This window comes from Cyprinodon variegatus, unplaced genomic scaffold, assembly GCF_000732505.1.
Source record: "Cyprinodon variegatus isolate N-32 unplaced genomic scaffold, C_variegatus-1.0 Scaffold40, whole genome shotgun sequence".
In the NCBI taxonomy this organism is placed as follows: Eukaryota; Metazoa; Chordata; class Actinopteri; order Cyprinodontiformes; family Cyprinodontidae; genus Cyprinodon; species Cyprinodon variegatus.
The window spans coordinates 1494094-1513298 of NW_015150493.1; the positions used below are offsets into that span (position 1 = coordinate 1494094).

The 19205-nt window shown below is 37.5% G+C and overlaps 1 protein-coding gene across 1 annotated transcript in view; it reads left to right on the plus strand.

Annotated features, from left to right (window-relative positions):
- Positions 1 to 19205, plus strand: part of b3gat2 (beta-1,3-glucuronyltransferase 2) — a 57822-nt gene that overhangs the window by 17153 nt on the left and 21464 nt on the right. Inside the window, exon 2 of the mRNA XM_015369954.1 lies at positions 12907 to 13051. Coding sequence (XP_015225440.1) covers positions 12907 to 13051 — 145 coding nt within the window. The remainder of the gene's footprint in view (positions 1 to 12906; positions 13052 to 19205) is intronic.

Below are 19205 nucleotides of genomic sequence, written 5' to 3' on the forward strand. Positions count from 1 at the left end.
AATTGACCTTCTGCACACCATATTCAGCCGCAAGGAGGGCATTAAGATTCCGCCGCAGGTTGCCGACCCCTGCTCTAAGTGAGCGGTAGGAAATAGATAAATGGTTATTATTGGGAGAAGCTTGAAACTGGAGAAAGCCAAGAGACATGAAAAGCTGAACATATCCAATATAACCATTTATTATAAAGGTGTGGAAAAAATTATGGGCTGTAATTCAAGGGAGATAAAACAGAAAAGAGAACCTCTGAGTGAAAAACCCTCCATGCTGAGAGATTTTAGGATTCAGTGTAACTGTTTCATCAAATGTGTTTCTAATGCTGCCTTTTTTTGTGATACATTTACATTTTCTGCATCATATAGAAATCTCACTCTTTTTCACACATAAAACTTAAATGTATTTTATCGATACTGAATTTCAGAGAAATAGGCACGGCAAAGCAGAAATCTGAAGTTGAGTGAAAAACGGTAACAGATTTCACACTGTTTTGGTTTGCAAATGAAAATCTGATATATCTCTTTTTACTTTCACTGTTTTAATACTTTTACACAAAATCCAAGGCAATCAGTTCCCTTCAGGAATCTCCTGATCAGTAAATGTCCTTCACCTCTTTAAAAGTAATTCTGCAGTCTATAAAATCTGCCTGTTCTGTGGAGGTTTCCAAAAAGGGTTATTTAAAAACGCATATTTAATTGGAATAATATGATACAGTGACAAAAAGGCAAAAATGCTTTCTGCATTTGTTTTCATCTTTTATCCTCTGTATTAAAACATTCATATGCTTTATTAATTTAATACGCCAATGTGTAAGCTTGCATTATTTTTTGGTGCATTTATATTTGTTCTCCATCTTTTTGTTAGTCAGTGCTGCAAACCTATCAAAAAACATAAAATATTGAAATGTATTGGTACATAATGCTTTGTTATTAACAGTGAAAAATAAACTCTATAGTCACTTCTTAGTATAAATGGCATTTAGAGTTTAATAGGTGATCATCTGTCAACATTTCAATGCCTCTAGTTTTTTTTTCACATTTTAGATTTAATGATTTTGAATAAGATTTTACTCGACATGTTCAGCTCAGAGTGTAATCATGCCACTCAACCTAGATTTTGACACAAATAAAGATTTTTGCATGTTTTTCTTTTGTTTGAATCGCTTTAACGATCTGCAGCTGAGGCAAGAGGACATGCAAGTTTTGCTTTGACAAGAACTTAAGGAAAAGCAAACTGCTTAGTGTGAAGAAAAAAAAACTGACTTGACCATCAAATCAGTATAACCAATAGAATTTACTTAACAGGATGAATTAAAATCCATTAATTAATATTACCAATAAATGTATGACTTCAGGTAAATCAGCAACTCGGAGAAAGAAATTGAAAACATTTTGGGAGCTCATCTTCACTTCTTGATAGGGGTTATGGCCTTTGGTATTACCTAATCTGCACTTCCTGTCTAGGTTTGCTCAATGCCAGAACACATCTTTGTGTTCACAATGCTGACATGCAGAAGTCTAGAGGAAACCATCATTAAAAGCAAATTGACACAAATCTTGATTGTTGTCTTTTGCATGCTGATATGCAAAGGTCTTGATTTTTGAACACAGATATGAATCAATGATGAATAAGGTCACTTGTTAGCATAACTGTTCAGCCAGTTAGGAAGTAAGCTTTAAGTGATCTAAGAGCAACTGATGTAATTTCGTTTTTTCTTAGACAATAAAAGCTGTGGATACAGGTCGTTTATTTTACATTAAACACCTTTTGGCTTTTGTTACTCAAATCCATGGATGGAAAGTTAAGTTAGTAAAATCTGACTGCCTTTTACCCTGACCCATGTTTGAAGGCTTTTCTTCTTTCTTCTCCATCAGTTCAGGCTGAACAGCCAGGTCCGTTGACAGGACCCATCATGCATTGAGAAATGGCTGAAATAACGTTGAGATAACAAACAATCTTTGATCTGAATACAAAACTATTTCAGACTCAGCTGAGTGCATGACAGCCTCCAAGCCCTGGCAAATTACAGCCTCTGATGGCTCAGTGAGTCAAGGCCTGCTTTGTATTTACAAGTAAACAAAGGAAAAGCTTGGGGTGAAAAATTCAGAGTTGAGAGGATTCGCATTTTTCATTTGACTCACAGCCAGGGCACTCTGTCTTGAAACACCCTGGTTTGGTCAGGTAATCAGCTCTGTCTGCCTTCCCTTGAAACAGATAGGTGAGAAGTGAATTGTGTGTACACACAAAGACACTCCTAATGATGAAGTTTATGAAACCCATTATGGATGTTCTCCTTTTCTCCCTCCTACCCTGGAGAAAGAGAGAGAGAGAGATAAAGGGAGAGACGTCACAGTGCTGTTTTCTCTGTGGGACGAGTGTTTGGGGGGGGGTCGAATCTGGGTGTGATTTTAATCAAGTGTATTTTTATCTCTGCGATTTTAATATGCATGGCACAGGCAATCAGAGTCAGAGAGGGGAGAAATGAGCAGGGAGAAAATGAATGAATCAAATTAGGGAGACTGAGGGAGGGCTATGAAACTGATGCAATGGTGCATGATGTGTGTGCAGGCTGGAGGCGTGTGGGGTTTATGTGAGAAAAGAAATACAAAGATTCACACCAGGGTTATGAAGAAGAGTGTTCAAACTATACATCATCTTATCAAAGCTGTGCAAATACTTAAGATGTTTTTATGAAAACAGAAAGAAGAAGGAGTCTAGTTAAATTCCTCAGCTTGAATCTCAATTTATTAGCTTGATCCCATTTGTCCAATTGGGAGCTCCATTAGGACAAGGCTCAACATCCAGATTATAACTGGTTTAGGAATGCATTAAACAAGGTGATATCAGGTTTTTCTAAAAGACATTTCAAAGCTTCAGTCATTTTAAAAATGAACTGACTAAGCTTTAAGCACTGGTCTTTTTCCAGAAACCAACTGATTTGAATAAACTACAGTAAGCTTGAAAAATAAACCAAAAAATCCAAGTGTCCAGTCAGAGTTATGTCATAAACCTGTTGACTGCTCATTAAAAACGATGGATTGAGGAACAACTTGTTGACATTAAGTCATTTTGCAGATTAATTTGTAAGTTTGAGTCTAGAAGTTGCTTTGACCGTGAATAGATGCACTTCTTATTCAGTGAAACATTGATTTATTGACTTTATTGATCTCACAGTGTATAAATTTACTTGCAGTTGACTTTTATCACTAAATTTGTATAACTTTGCAAGTTATTTCACACATAATTTATTTTTTATACCATAAAAACACTACACTCTCAATGTAGCTTAAAAAAATTAAATTTAAGAGATGTATGTGTGTCGGGGCTTCACAACACAGAGGTGGAGGGGTGTGTCATTGAGAGTTTAGGAAACTCTGTATAAAGAGCTGCTGTTAAAGTGTTTGATTCCTTTAGGAAATAATCTGCAAAGGTTAAAGCTCTCAGACTTTGGAAGAGCTCATCATGTTTCGACACTAAATGAATGAATGAATGTTTTTGTGCCACTGCAAAAAAATTAAAAAGTGGGTTTTTCATAAAATAAGTGCATTTTTTTTATTAAGCAGGTAATTGAGACACTTTCCCAGTGGAATGAGACCATTTTAATTCAAATTTTAGAAAAATATATAATCTCAAGTGCATAATATTTATTTATCTCATTATAAGAGTAAAAATATACATTCCATTGGCAGATCCTTTTATTTGCCCTCAAATGAATGTTAAATACAATTATTGTAAGAAATTCCCAGTTATATTTGGATATAGTTTTTTAAGTACAAAGATTGTTCATGATTTTTATCATTCTCCATAATATGAGCATGAATAGCCTTTCTTTCAAATTGATATTTTTGTACAAAAGGGGTTATTTCTTTACTCCCTCCATGAGAATGGGAAACTTGTACAATATAAAGGGATTCTGTGAGTAGGACTATTATATATTGATTTCTTTGTTATTCTTAATTTAATGCATTTTTCTCCTGCTCCTTTTTAAAACTCTGTTCTATTAAAAGACAGGATTCTCACTCAAAATTGTAAGGTTTCTTTTTTACTATTCAAACTTTAAGCCAATGTTACAGCTGGAAGTAGGAAATAGCATTAAAAAGCTGTAGATGATAGCAGCATTGGTTCACATGGGACATCATCAGCTCCTGGTGCAAAACTGGAATGATCATTATTGTGGACAACAGCCAGAAAGCTGAGAAGCCAAATTACTCGTTAGGATTTTGGCATGGGAAAAACCATCCACACATCTGCAGTCAGAGCTGCCAGGTGAGGATACAATGTGGAAGTTATTAAATAGCAAACCCCTGGAGGAAAAGGCAATCATTTTGAATATATGCCATTGTCAACAACAGTTCTGCTGGTCTTCCTCAGGGCCAAAGTGTTTGCTGCGGCACAGATCTTTTGTTTAACCAGGACAGTCCCTCTGAGAGATAAAATCTCATCTGCAAAGCTGTCCTGGCCGAGATGATAGCAGTTCAAAGCGGCGCTAAATTACAACTCATACCCAAAGGTTAAAAAACATCAGTGGTGACCAAAGATGTAAATGAAAAAACGCAATAGTCCAGCAGGTTTTTACTTGTAGTACATTTGTTTAAAGTCACTGAGCGAGTCACATGTGGTCAAATGTTGTTTATTTTAGAGCTTTAATGAATCATTTTCACACTCAAAAGAAAAACCTGCTTTAATCCTAAAAAACAAATTGAGTTTCAGCATTAGCCCTTTGGAAAATACTTTTCAGACTTAAAGAGGAGAGAATCCTATGTTGAAATAAGTGTCTCTTGATAGGAATGGTTGATTAAAAAAGGGAAGTAATGAAAAATTACCCCAGACATGATCTCTTGAGAACATCTAAAGATGTTTAAAGAGTTTAACTTCCTCTTTTATGCACAATTCTATTCAATTATTTTACACTGAATAAAAATGTTGTGAAAGCTCCATATTTAGAAGATATTTTGTTTTAATAAGCCTTGGGGAGGTCAGTGACAAAGTGTCATTCATCAGCTTAATAAAATTATATATGGTTCGAGTAGTTGCATTGCCTGCTTTTCTAAAAAAAAAAGAAAAAAGCTGATAGTTTAAATTGAGATCTGGAGGCTATCAAGACTGCTGGAATACAGTGAATTCATCAACATATGGAGATGAACTGAGCTTTTGATATGGAACATTGTCCTGTTAGAAGAAGACTACAGATGATGGGTTGACAGTGGTAAAAAAGGTGATGGACATGGTTATCTACAACACTCAGGCATGATGTGGCAGGGAAATGTCTACATGCTCAAATGCAATTAGTAGCTACTGTAGAATCGACTGATACAGTATTTGGGTTTTCCATGCAGTTATATAGGTGGACATGTTAAAGTGACGCATGAAAGTAAAACATCTTATGTTTTATCACTGTTTCTGTCACACTTTAAATAGTATGTAATATGCATCTGTCATGACAAAGGAAAGAAAAACCCAGTATTCAAAACAAGGCAGACTGTAGGATATTTCAAAGTGTTTATTCAAAACAAACAGAGCCGTGGTAGTAGTGGCTACACTGTTGCTCATTGGAAACTCTGCAGAAGAGAAACACAGGTTAATGACCATGATAATCTGATGGAGGATGATTATCCATGTGAGTCACTAACCTGGTTTAACAGTTCAGTCCATTGCCAGAGAACGAGGTAGGATCCAGCCAGTGGGCTGCCAACAAGTTGTGCCTGGTCCAGGTGTCCAAAGCCTGGTCAGGGATACAGATCAGAACAAGAACAGGCTGAGGGTTCCAGGAGTCTACAGACAGTTCAGGCAAACCATTCAGATGGGAACAGGCAGGCCCAGTGGTTGAGAGGCAGACCAGGTCAGGATCCGGAAATCAGAAACACTATGATACGCTAAAAACCTCTCCCACCACTGGCCAGTAAAAACAAGACAAAAATAATCTGTGCCTGATAGCTGGATGCAAGTACCTTAAATACAGGCAGAAGCAGGTTGATCAGATAAGCGGTAATGAGCAACCGAGCAGAGTTAGAGAGGTGAAAGGAATAAGCTATTAAACCATCCATCAGTGCCAAGATCGTGACAGCATTAAAAAAGAAAAATAGCTGAAGTGGTGATTTCTCCCTCTTTTCTAAGGGTACAAACAAATACTTTGCTAATTATTCAATGGTCATCCTCTCACAACATTCTGCAGTAAGGACTAATTTATATTCAAAGTAGTCCTTATTACACTTGGCCTCTACTTATCTCCCTTTTTATTTTGTTCCTCCCACCAGAGCATTGCATTATGGCAGCATGTACCTTCTCTGTGTAGATAAAGCTTGCTGTAATGAGTTTGTGCTGCAAACTTCTTCTGCCAGCAGTAATCTGCAGATGGCAGCATGAAAATCAGTATGAGTTAATGCAGTCGCCACGAGCGGGATAATGTTCCATCTGTCGAATCCCTGTCACCCCACAGCTATGCCTGGCTCCCAGCAAACATTGTGACATTGAATCGTTGCCGGTAACTAAGCCAAGATACGCTGGTTGACTGTTTCCTATACCAGGATGTTTACATGCTGGTATCAGTTGACAAATATCAGCCAAGTTGGCTTAATTTTTTGTTGATGCTCACGTGATATTTCTGATTTGAATGGTACTGCTTCTATCTTCTAACATCATATAGCTACATGTGAAGCCTGGATGTCTTCCAATAGTAATGAGTAAATGAGCTATAATGCAGCTAGAGGTAAAAGGTGTCACAGATGCATTCTGACACCTCCCACCCACTGTTTTTATTTATCTTTTTAATGCAACCAGGTGATGCCCATAGGCATTTATATAAGACACATTTACTGGCTATCTAACAAAGTTACAGTTTTCCTTTCCTAGCATGTTGCATGCTGCAAACAAAGGTTGGGAACAGAAAGAGAAGACAAAGATGGATCAGAGGAATAAGCTTTATCTGAGAAGGCTCATGTTAAGCAACTATACTTAAGAGCTAGAATTAGATGAGAGCAAACTTACTCATCAGCTGATGCTTCAGGGAAAAAAAAGATCATATATGAAAAAATAATGAATAAATCAAAGCTGTTAGGGATGAGAAACAATGATGTACAACATTTAATAAAATTAGTCTGAATTTGAGAGCAGATGTCCACTAAAAAGTATTTTCAGTCAAGCCAGACAAAGATAATCTGTGTAAATCTAAAATGCAGAGGAAATAATTATTTATTCTTGTAAAAATGATTTAATGGCATAATTTTTCAATACAACCTATACCTGACCGACTGTAGGAAAGCTATTGCCTCCTAATCCTTATTACTGGCAGCATTAACGCCCATTGAACATTTAGATATTTTGAACCTTGATGTTATTTCTGCCTGTTTAAGCATCATATCATGTGTTTAAGCATCAAATCTTAGTCCAGACAATGAACAGACCACTCAACAACTGTAATTCCACAAACTGAAGTGCAAATACTCTCATTCATTATTATCTGCTAGAGAGTTATCCGTCAAAAAGGAGAAGTTGTTCTCAAACCAATGACAGTAGCAATAAACCACCTGACTGCCACCTCTGAGTTTAGCTGTAGGTTTATTTTTCCTTCTATTAATTATTTTAGTTTTATGCGGATTGTAACAGGATGTGCATCCTCTGGAAGTTTTCACCTTTTTCTTGTCAGTTTTCCAAAAAGTTTGGGGGATTTACACAATGCTCTTTTAAGGCAAGTGTTAGGTTGGGTCTCCTCAGAAAAAAAGTTGTCCGGTAATGTAAATGAATAATTATTCTATTTTGATGATGATAATACAATTTTTTTAAAGCTAGTCAAAGCTGAACCAAAGCCAAAAATCCTCTGCTGGTTTCCAAGTAACAATTTGTGTAAACCCAGTCAGAGATTTGGAGCATGTTTGCATACCCTCCGGCTCCATTCCAACACTTTCTAATATTGTGTCAAACTGAGCTGGGCTGAAAGAGAAGAAATTCAAACCAGGAGATCATTAGCAGTCAAACTGGGATTTAAGCGTTAAGCCAAAATAACGACCGTAGTCAAGGAATGAGCTTGGCACGTAGTCCTCTTCCTTTTCTTTCTGCTGTTCTTTCTCCTCTTCAACAACGATTTTAAACGACAGAGGAGCTGACATCTTTGAAAATTGACCTAAAAGTGAGAGAGTACAGCAGACAACAGCAAAAAGAGGAACAAGGGGAAGGAATTTAAGAACCACAAGGGGCTTCAGTATTAGCAGGGAAAAGGCTTCAAAGCTACCAGTGATGCCCTGGGGCCCAAACAGCAGCAAGGGGTCGGAATGCGGAGCAGAGGAGGCTGAGAGAGTTGGAAATGTTGGAGAGAAAAAGGAGGTGAAGAAAACAAGATGAAAGTGAGGTCAGACACTAATGAAATGTTCCATTTATCCACTTCCTTTCATTATGTTAAAATGTAAAGATAAAGTCACCACACATCATGTTGTTTTTTGGAAGATGAATGTCTTACAGTTATCATCTCTGACAGTGTGATATAAATAACTGACAATTTCCTGGTCTTTATCAGGGCTGTATCACAGCAGTGATTGGGCCTATTTCCAGCTCCTGAGAGCCTTTCTACCTGCTGTTTGCTGTCAGCAGCCAGTGAAACTTTCTCTTGGGTTAATGACTCCTTTCTAACGCAGGTATTCACTGATTTCAGAGATGCAAAGAGTAAACATGACAGTAACTGTGTGTTATATGCAGGAATCTTCCTCAGTCTAATCAGGAGCTTGTATATACCCACCAGGATGAAACATCTCTGTTCCTTGTGGGCTTCCAATATAATGTTGGAGCAATATAAAACCTAGAGCTTTAACAATGTTTTAAAAATCAAGAATTTTATGTAAAAGTTTGAAATCGTTCAATTCAATTTTTCCTGTTAATACTTCTTCAATTATCCTACAGTGACTTTAGCCACCACATGCATTTTATGTCCTTCAGTGAGTCTCTTACAGGATTCTGCCCGTTTGTGGTAAATGTAAAGATTTATGTGCCATTTATGTGTCGTTGCATCATGTTATTATTCAAACTATATAACATTAAATTATGCGCAACAACACCACATGATGCAATGGCTTGATAATTAATGTGTTCAGTGGTCTGCAGGCAAAGTTCACCTGCCTTACCCATTTTATCGACGGCTTTCAAAGTTTCAGACCTCTAGCTTGTTTTACTAAAAAAGCTGCCAATTTTTGTACATTTATCATTGACTATTTTCAGAATTTTCCTCTTTCATTTTGGTTTTCTCTGCTCCGTCCTTGCTTCTTTTACTCTCCAACTTTCAGACACGAATGACGAACCAAGTGTTGTGTTACATCAAGATGTGCAGGGAGGGAAAAAAGCTGCCACCATAGGTGTGGGCAGTCCAGGGATGGTGGTAGCAGAGCAAGTTATGCACTTAGGGCTGAATAACGGCATTAAAAAAAAAAAATGAAAAAAATTAAATCAACAGTCCTTGAGGCCCGAAAGTAAGAATGGTTCAGGTCCTCCCGATTAGCCTCTCTGGGCCTGCCTACTACAGAGAAAATACCAACTGCAGACACTCATGATTATCAGACCGAGTAATTAACCGTTCTTTGTTTCAGCAGGTTAAAGTAAACCTTTGTAAAAACGAAAAACACTTAAGTCTTGTTCTTAAGAATATTTCTAGTTGTAGGTTCATTTAACCCTGGAAAAGAAATGCTTTAAATAAATAATTAAAACATAAAATTCATGTAATATTTATGTCCACAATGAGGGTATATTAAAGTCAGACCACATCGTACCCCTGAGTGTTAAAACCCTTTATTTTTTATATTTAAATGAACACATTCTTTAAAATTCCTTTGGCATTTTAAGTGGACCAGTCAATATTTCTTTACACTTCCTTCTATTTACTTATTTGCTGAGGAACTGGGAAGCCTGAAAAAAAATGAACTACTGGAGGAATGCTGGTTTAGATTTAAGTACTACTAATAAGCTGATTAAATAATATATACGAATTAACGGATGTTTTATACCAGAAACAGCATGAAACTAAGTCTTTGACAGCTTCTTTGACACCTCTGACGAATGTTTTCATTCTGATACTGAGCTGCTCAGTTCAGTATCACACAGCTTAGTAGGTACTTTCCTGGAGGCACAAATTGTTTGATTAGCCTGTCAACTGCAGATTTAGAATATGTGACAGTAATGCTTTAACCTTTCATTGACCTGAATGGAGGCATGGAACTTACAGGGCTGCCATCAATCTCTGTAAAAAAAAAAAAAAATAAGAATGGGGGAGCAAAGGCACATAGATTACATCAAGGTTGCAAGCCAGTCACTCTCAAAATCAATCAGAAGGAAGAACACTTTCTTATCAATCAAACCAAAATTTGCTACATTAAAAAAGGTGAGACTTTTGAACATTTCCCAGGATTTAGAAGCAATTAAGCAAACATATATGCTAGAAATAAGATCCACCAGAAGAGGTAATCCATAAAAACAATATTTAAAGCTAGTAGTAATCACATTAAGATATACCTCCCTAGAAAGATTTTAGTAAATGCTTGGTAGAAGCAGGTGTGAGGTGTGAGTTTGGTCTTCAGAATGTGTCTTTTCCTAAGGGCTCTTAGCACCAGTTAGAAGGAAACTGCAACAGGATTAAATGAAAAAGGAGAATAAAAAGTAGGGTGATTGGATGAATAGTTTTGTAAGCCTTATTCTGACCTACCATCAATTTGACTGTGCAATTATCAGACAACCCTTCCCAAGGACATGCCTCAACTATCACCAACAATTGCCGAACTACTACAGTACCATTGACATACCCAACTACGAGCATTGACATGTCCCCACTACGACCAAAGATCGTAGTGCATCGTAGTGTTCTCTTTAATATCCATATGCCATCATTTGGTGAGTTTGTCAGAAAGCATAGGACTCTTTTCTACTGTTATGCTGATGTTGCTCAGCTATGTCTCTTCATAAATAATGATGAATCTAACCAGTTAGACTATAGGCATTTCTTGTCGATGTAACCAAGATAAGTTAAAATTTTGTTATTTTGAATTCAGACAAGACAGAAGTTACTGTCTATGGGCCAGACTCTCTAAAAACAAGGTGATTAGTCAGTTACTTTACCTAGACAGGGTAGCGCTTGCACTTATAGATATTTGAACAAGACTTGTCATTTAAATCCAATATTGACCAGGTTTCTAGAATATCCTTTAGCGATTTCTTCAAAGTAAATGACACTGCTCGCAAATGTTAAATACAGTACATGCTCACCAGAGGAGAAGCAAATTCTGCAATGTCAGTAACTAAGTGCAACCAGCTGGGTTTTCCAGCTGATATTCAAATACATGATGTGTTGTAATTTGGTGCTAAATTGGTGTTAAACTGAATTTTCTGAAACTGATTAGAATGAAAAACTGAGGATTAATTCAAATGCATAATCCAGTCAGATTTGTTATCTTTTGAAAAAAAACTGTCATAAGAGAAAGAAATAAACACCAGATAGTGCCTTAATATCAGGCTTTTGTCTCACTCGCATACCAAACTGCACATCTGCTCCTGCAGTTTTTAAATTCCCATCTCATAGCTTTGTGGATGAGAAAACCTCAGTTCAAAGAATATATCTGTAAGTACTGGTGGAAGATTCCAGCTAAGATCTTTTCCCTGTCTTGGTAGTTCCCTTTATTTGGAACAAAGTTTGATATGAGGGGAAAGGCTCAAAGAAAGTTACTCACAGATCAGGTGCAGGGTGTGAGGTACAAAGAAACAAAATTCTCTAAATCTAAAAAGAAAATCAGTGCAAACAAAATCTTTATCCAGACCAAATCCCAAAATAGTGATCAATTCTGTTAAACTGTGAAAATGCTCCTCACCGAAGCAACACTGAGCTCTGCTTGGTAGCTGGATCATAGCTGTCAGAAGGAGCTGTACAATCAATCAGAGGTGGACTTGTTGTAACATAATGTGAATAGATTATTAAGAAGAATATTGAAACAGGAGTGAGCATATTTTAAAGAGACCTTGGAAATAGCTGCCCTTTAAGGAGAAAGGTCAAGCCTGAGCTGTTTGTATATTTTTTAGGTTACATAATCCATATTTCTTCAATAAGTACCAACATTGATTTCATAGGATTTTTCAGGTATCATGGATTTTCCTTGGTGATCACACTGTGCTATAATCCATACATTGTGCTTTATTTACTTGGCGATGCATTGCTGCTGTGTGATGTAGTTTTGTTCTGTCTCTTTGTTATGAAAGAGTCTGGAGGCTGTTTGATTGAGAAATGAGATGCATTGTCTAAACGACTGAACCTCTAGGCGGCGGGGACTGGAAAATAAAGCAAAACAAAAAAATCTCACACACAAGAACTCATAGGTTACAGCACACATACAGTTCTCTGTCCCCGAACAGTCTTGCCCACCACCCATCCACCAAATTTGTATCTCTCACTCTCTCCCTGTCTCATTTTGCATCACACTGCCTCTGGCTGTGTGCAAATTCACTCGCTGTGCAAATGGAAAGCAGATCTGCACTGTACAGTTTCATTTGGTCTCATATTGCTGCTGCAGGAGAGTCTCTTCATGCTGCTCTCCAGCTTTTTCAGATTAAATTAAAGATCATTCATGCAAACGGATGCACATACAATTCATTTCATATTCGCTGTCACTGTTTGTTTTCTATGTCTCTAAGGCCTGTCATCCCTTTGGCTTGGATTGTGTGCAGAGACCTCAGAATTAAGCTAAGTTTGCCTCTCTATAACATAACCTTTACAATATATTGAGGACCTGCAAGAACTGGTGTCCTCTTAACTGTTCAAGAGTTCAAGAGCCCATAGGAAGGCATGGAAGTTTAATTTTTTTTTTTCTCTATCCTTTTTTATTTTGGTACTGTATGCTGAAAAAGCAAATATCACAACTTCTTTTTTTTTTCTCTCTCTCTCTATCTTCTTACAGATGCGCAGCACTCGAGGTGTTTCTGTTTGGCCCGTGGGGTTTGTGGGTGGCCGATCATATGAGCGCCCCCTGGTGTCCGGGGGGAAAGTTGTTGGCTGGTACACTGGCTGGAGACCAGACAGACCCTTTGCTACAGACATGGCAGGTAAAGAAAGAACAAAGAAATGTGAGGTGTGCTGTAGGAACTAATACCAAAGTGACAGAATGTCGTAAAAGTGACTATGTCAACTTCCTACACAAGTCAATTGCCCGGTCAGGTGAAGAGGTTCTAGTAGCAGCAATCGTCTGCTGGTATGACTGTTTTAAACAGTAAAAGCAACTGATAAATGCTGTAACAGAGCTTGTCTAGTGAAGGTTAAGAAACAAACCAGTCATCCCTGCTGGGAGGAGAGACTAGTTGCTGGACAATATGTCCCTATTTCTAACATAAATTACCAGCAGAAAGAGTGGCACCCCCACCGACTGCCACTCTGGGTCCCTGAGCAAGACCAATAACCCTTCTTCCACTGGGTGTACCATCACCTATGTATTCTAAGCAAAGTGTTCTCATCTAAGCTATGAGAACACTTTCATTCTTAATGTTGTTATTATTTGACCTTGTAAGAATATGTTTATTATTTATGAACAAAATGCTTCCCAGCAAAATGTTTGCCAGATTTACTGAGGTTTTAAGGCTGGTATGTTTTGCTAGTATTTCCCCATGCACAGCTTTGTGCATTACATCTCCACTTTATCTTTTACTTTTGTTGTCTTGCTAGCAATAAGATTAACTTTTTAAGCAAGATTTATGCTTCAATGTTGTTTTCATCTAGAAGGAGTTTGTGCCAAGGTACATTTGATGATTCTTTTTCTAATGTTCCAGGTATGACATTAAAACTGCCAATATTTCTTGGACTCTTGGGCTCCAAGTTAAAAGTGTTAAAAGGAGCTCATAATTCTTCACACATTGATAAAAACTGTAGTTACTGCTCAGAGGTCAGTTCTGATGTCCTTCTGCCTTAACATTGTGTTAATATGGCTGTATACTCTAGAGCATCCTGTACTCCTGCTATCATAGAGGTGACCAAACTTATCATGTAAACCTGATTATGTTGTAAAATAGGGGGGGGGGGGGGGAATTAGAAAAGATATGGAGTGTCAGGATGTTCATTTTACCCTTCCAGTCCATTGCTCTCACCAACTGACCTAAGAGTTCATATTGTGATAAAGCAGACTTTTTATTTTCTAAATCAGACTGTTGGGTGTAGGGTGAGTAGAGTGAGGAAGAGGTAGACTCACTTATACAAATTTCACTCGAATACTCATTTGTTATTTTTTGTTTTTTTTTTTGCTTGCCATTAAAAGAAGTATGATGAGAAAAAGCAGACTTTATATATTTATCAGACTGCAGGGAGGCCAGACTGCGTTTGGTAACCCCTTCACCTCTACGCCTCCCACCTTTCCCTGAAGAGAAGGCTAGTAAAACTGAACCATAATGTGGCTCTAGGTCCAGATTGTGTCAGGCTGAGTGTATGTGGGATTCTACAGCACCTCTTCAACCTTAGCCTGACACAGGAGATGGTTCCATTGTTGCGGAAGACCAACTGAGGCTCTGACACCCCACTTCATAGAGATCCCAGAGAGAGACTCCTATTGGTTCACCTAAGCAAGCAAGCAAAAAAAGGGGGCTATAAGGACCCGCATAAGTTTGCTTCTCACTTTAGGGTTTGAATTGAAGATGCTTTTAAACATCTGCTTTGACAAACACACCATCATTCAGACAAAGCAGACTGCGCTGAGGATTAAGTCGTTTTATTTCTCTTGTGCATAAATATCCTGCCTGCTTTGCTTTGTCTGAAGCTCCAAAAAGCTCAGATGGAGAAGAAGCAAATTCTACATACAACAAACATACTATTAACATCTACAACAAGTGGCTGAATGAAAACCAATAAGAATGGCAACATCTAATTTCCCTTTTGGAACAATACTTTATTTTTCAATTGAAATAAATTTAATTGACATTGCTGAGGCAAAATACACAGAAGTGCTCGCTCCCCTACTTTTCAGAGCAGGAAGCAGTTGCTCTACTAGCTCCATTATTTAGACATTGATGATAATCCACTAATCAAATACTTTAATCAGCTTCACCCACTGTGACTGCTACTATGAAAGCAGCAAGAGTGTACTTAGTTTTCTCCATAAGTAATTGTTGCTGTCACCATGATAAAAAGTTTTCTCACCAGAGACATTGAGAACTTTGTTCAGCTAAGTTCCTTAATGGCTTTTTATTGCATACCAATTAATGAGTTATTGCCTCAGACCTGCTACAACTCAAGCATAATTAGTATCCATTAGTTTAATTATTCGTCAGCTTAAAATGAACACAATAGTTTCAGTTCATATCTAGTAATAAACACCAAATCTTTTTTTGCTTTTATATTTCTCTGTGCTCACTACACACTGTAGAAATACTCCATCTTCTGCTTTTTACCTGGTAATTAGGGGTCAGTGGCAACAGACTGGTTAATTGACATCATTAAAGACAATCAGACTGGGTGGTTAAGAAAGAAAAAAACAAAATATCATAGCCTTTTATGTTTCTCTTTTAAGCTCTCAGGACTAGTTAACTGAACAGCCTAAATCAGAGTGAACATTTTGAATTGTTGACCACCTTTAGGGGAAAACAGAAACAGTAATTTTGTTGCACTCTCTCCCTGAGTGTGCCCACACAAATCACGCTGCTTTTAATTGGGCCGCTGTTTTTTTATGGATTAATTTTCCATAAAATGAGATCTGATCTTTCCAATTAAATGTTCCAACTGTTACCCCTCCACAGAGGAGCTGCTGCATGTCTTTGCTTCATAGTTTATTCCTCAGATAAATCGTCAGGCAGGATTCAAGAGCCTCGTTAAATAAAACGGGGCTGATAAGCTGCAGACTAAATAGTTTCAAGAAACCCAATTCTCTGATGGTACAGTGTCTCTTGGATAAAAGTTTGAAGTTAATGTTGGATTTCTCTGCAAACATTGAATTGACTAGAAAATAATACGAGAAATTGCTCTGTAGTGTGAGTTTATGGTATTCTAGGAAAATAAAAATGGTTTGGTTGGATTAAATGTACACTTCACATTTCAGAGTAAGCCATGCAACCCAGAATCTTATCTGTAGATGCATTCGATTCCTCAATAGAACATAACTTCAAACTTGCTGGAGGCACCTCTGTTGAAATGCACAGCAGTAAGATGTTTGCTGCATTTTGTCACCAGGTTTGCACGTTTCAACTGGGATTTCGGTCAGCTTTTGTTTTCTGGGCTGCTGCCTTACAAAGCAAAGCTTCAGCTCAATCCATAGATTTACTGAAGAACTGATATTTTTCTTATTTGCTACTCTTCAGATACTTTGGTGGCCTTTCTTGAGTTATTGTCATCCTTGGTGACTCATCCACCTTCCATCTTCAGAATTCTGACTCAGAAAAAGTTGTGTGAATCCAGACTTTTATAGTTTATGGAACTCTCTATAGGCCTTTAACTGATATAAAGTTATCCTTGCTGTACAGTCAGCTAAAAAAATAGACTTAAACCATGATGTAACCAATGTGCTTGAGAATAAAGTTGGTCCTAATCAGCATTTCTAATATTTCTAGTAGAATTGGCTGGGTTGCTGCTATTCTAAGTAGATGCGGGTTCTATAGAGGGAGGCTGTGATTCAACAGCCTTTAGATCCCTGACTGCACAACTGTCAAACATCAGGTTAAACCTCCATTCTAGTCACCCCTCCATCATCTTCCTCTCTAAGGATATAGTGAGGGGCCTCAAGGAGTCTATTTTAACAGTACACCTGGTTACCTGCTGATAACCTGATTGGCCCCGTCCTCAGACATTCTACTGATGAGTTAGGGAGTGTAGTGCAGCATCTGGTTCTAGGATCATCCCCAAATACTGGAAACGCCTCACTGTCAATCCAAATTCCTAAAAAGAGCCATTTTAGTTAGCTAATCAAAGTCACCGACAACATCCACAAACATTTGGAGATTCCCAGCTCTTCCGTGAGGCTTCTTTTTGCAGACTTTTCCTCCAGCTTTAAGGCCCAACCTCACATTCACTCTACCAGGTGTTTAACATGAGTTGACATGTTAACTTAGAAAATTAGTAATTGTTATGAGTTACTTCTTCAAAAAGTAATTGCAAAAAAAATAAAGCTTAAGTAATATTTTGGTTAGATGTACAGTTCATATTGTAAAAGTTTGTGTTTAATAAAAAAAAAATCTGAAGAGCAATCTTCTGTGTCATAATATTGTCGCTAGATCTGCAGTTTGCTCATTTTTTTGTTTCCTGCTTTTCTCATCTATTTCTGTTAAACATATAACAAGTGACATTAAGTAAAACATCATTACTGAAATATTCACTGATCTGAGGACTGACCAATCGTTAAAACTTTTTTTTTTACTTCTGAGCATTTTTTTGTGGTTTGATTGATTACTGAGAATTTACATAGGCATCTTCCAAGCATTTGAGCATTTTTCACTGTGGAGGGAAGGTTGGAATATTCTGAAGTACATTTAATCTGTGGATCCTGATTGGAGCTCTTGGAACTCAGGATTAAAGTCAGATTGGTCTGTTTTGTCAGTTAAAATGTTGTTCATCTGGATCCGTAGTGGATTTTAGCGCTAGTACAAAACTCAAAGGTTCTTCAAGGTGATTTTTTTTTTTCTTTCAGTGCATTTTGTTACCACACAGTCCAGCAAACTACAGTACCTCAATCCCTGCTCTAACCTTTTTAAAATCCTGGCTCTAAAAACTAACCAGAGTATGAAAAAATAAAATGATTATGTTGAGTGATGGAAATAATATAAAATAGGTGCAGCCAACTATCAATCAAATAATCAGTCTATTCTATTTCTATAGCAAATTTAAAAACCGCAGGGTTAACCAAAGTGCTGTACACCAAACAAGTTAAGAATAAATAAGATTAAAATGTACATAAAAACCAGTTTCACAACACGAGTAGCGCCATATTAAACTAGACGAGTCTCAAAAGCCAAGGAATAAAAATGTATTTTCAAAAGAGATTTAAAAACAGCAAAAGAGGAGGCCTGTCGGTTACTGAATGGTAACCTATTCCACAATAGAGAAGCTGCTACAGCAAACATTCTGTCTCCTCTGAGCTTCAGCCTGGTTTTAGGGGAGGTCAGAAGCAGCCGATCAGCAGACCTCAGTGATCAAGGTGGACAATAAGGCGGAAGCAGCTTCAATAGATATGGTGCAGTGAGGTTGTTCAGACATTTAAAAAGAAATAACAGCAGCCTAAAATGAATTCTATAATAATAACTAAACTAAACTAGAATAAAAAATCCAAAACTCTTATAACCTTGACATAGTCACATTAAATTCCACTCATTTTTCTTTATTAGGAATCTTTTAATCCTTCTTTCTCAAAGTATGTAAAGTGTAACCAGCTTTCATAGTGGAACAATTTAATCAAACTCTAATTTACATCTAAATTTAGAGCGGGTGCAGATGTTATACAAATAGGTTTTATGAAACTATTATTGTACTGATGGTCAAATGAAAATATAAAGCATATGCACCAATCAATCTGTTTGCACGGCCTTTGTGGAAATTCAATCAGCTTCCGTAGCCCCTCTGATCTGAGGGAAGGTAATTCAACACACCGACCAAATAAGAATGGCGCGTCTGTCTCCTCTCATTATTTCTTTTCACCCACACTTACTCTGGGTTTACGCTGTTTACTGAAAATGGGTGCTGTTGGAAAACTAGAGGTGAAAAGAAGGGATAGGACAGAGCTACAGAGGTGGATTCAAGTGGCATTGCTGTGGTTTGTGTGATTCTAAACACACATGTTCGCAGGGACACACACACACGTTTGCCCTTGGGATTAGCTCACATGAATCCTCAGCATCAGGAGCAAGCCTCTGTGTTTCTCTCCTCTACAAAGCCTGAGATCTTATCCCTCCATCCTCTTTTAATTCATCCCCAATCTCAAACACAAATACACACACTGACGCTCGCACACACTGTAATTATGGCCCTTTATTTTACACTGCTTTGTGTAATTACATAGCCAATTTGCTATGCAAAGATTTACTGCTGCAGATGTATTAAGATGTTTTTCTTTCCCTTATTTTTTTTTGTCCTTTCAAATTCTGCAAAGACGACAATGACTGTGCAGAGCAAACAGCCCAAACTTTATTCACTCCTAAATTATTATTCATTGGATTTACAATGGGATGTATGCAGAGCGCTCAGCGAGTGCCAGTCCATGTCTTAATAGTATTGTGTTATACAACGCTGCATTGTTAG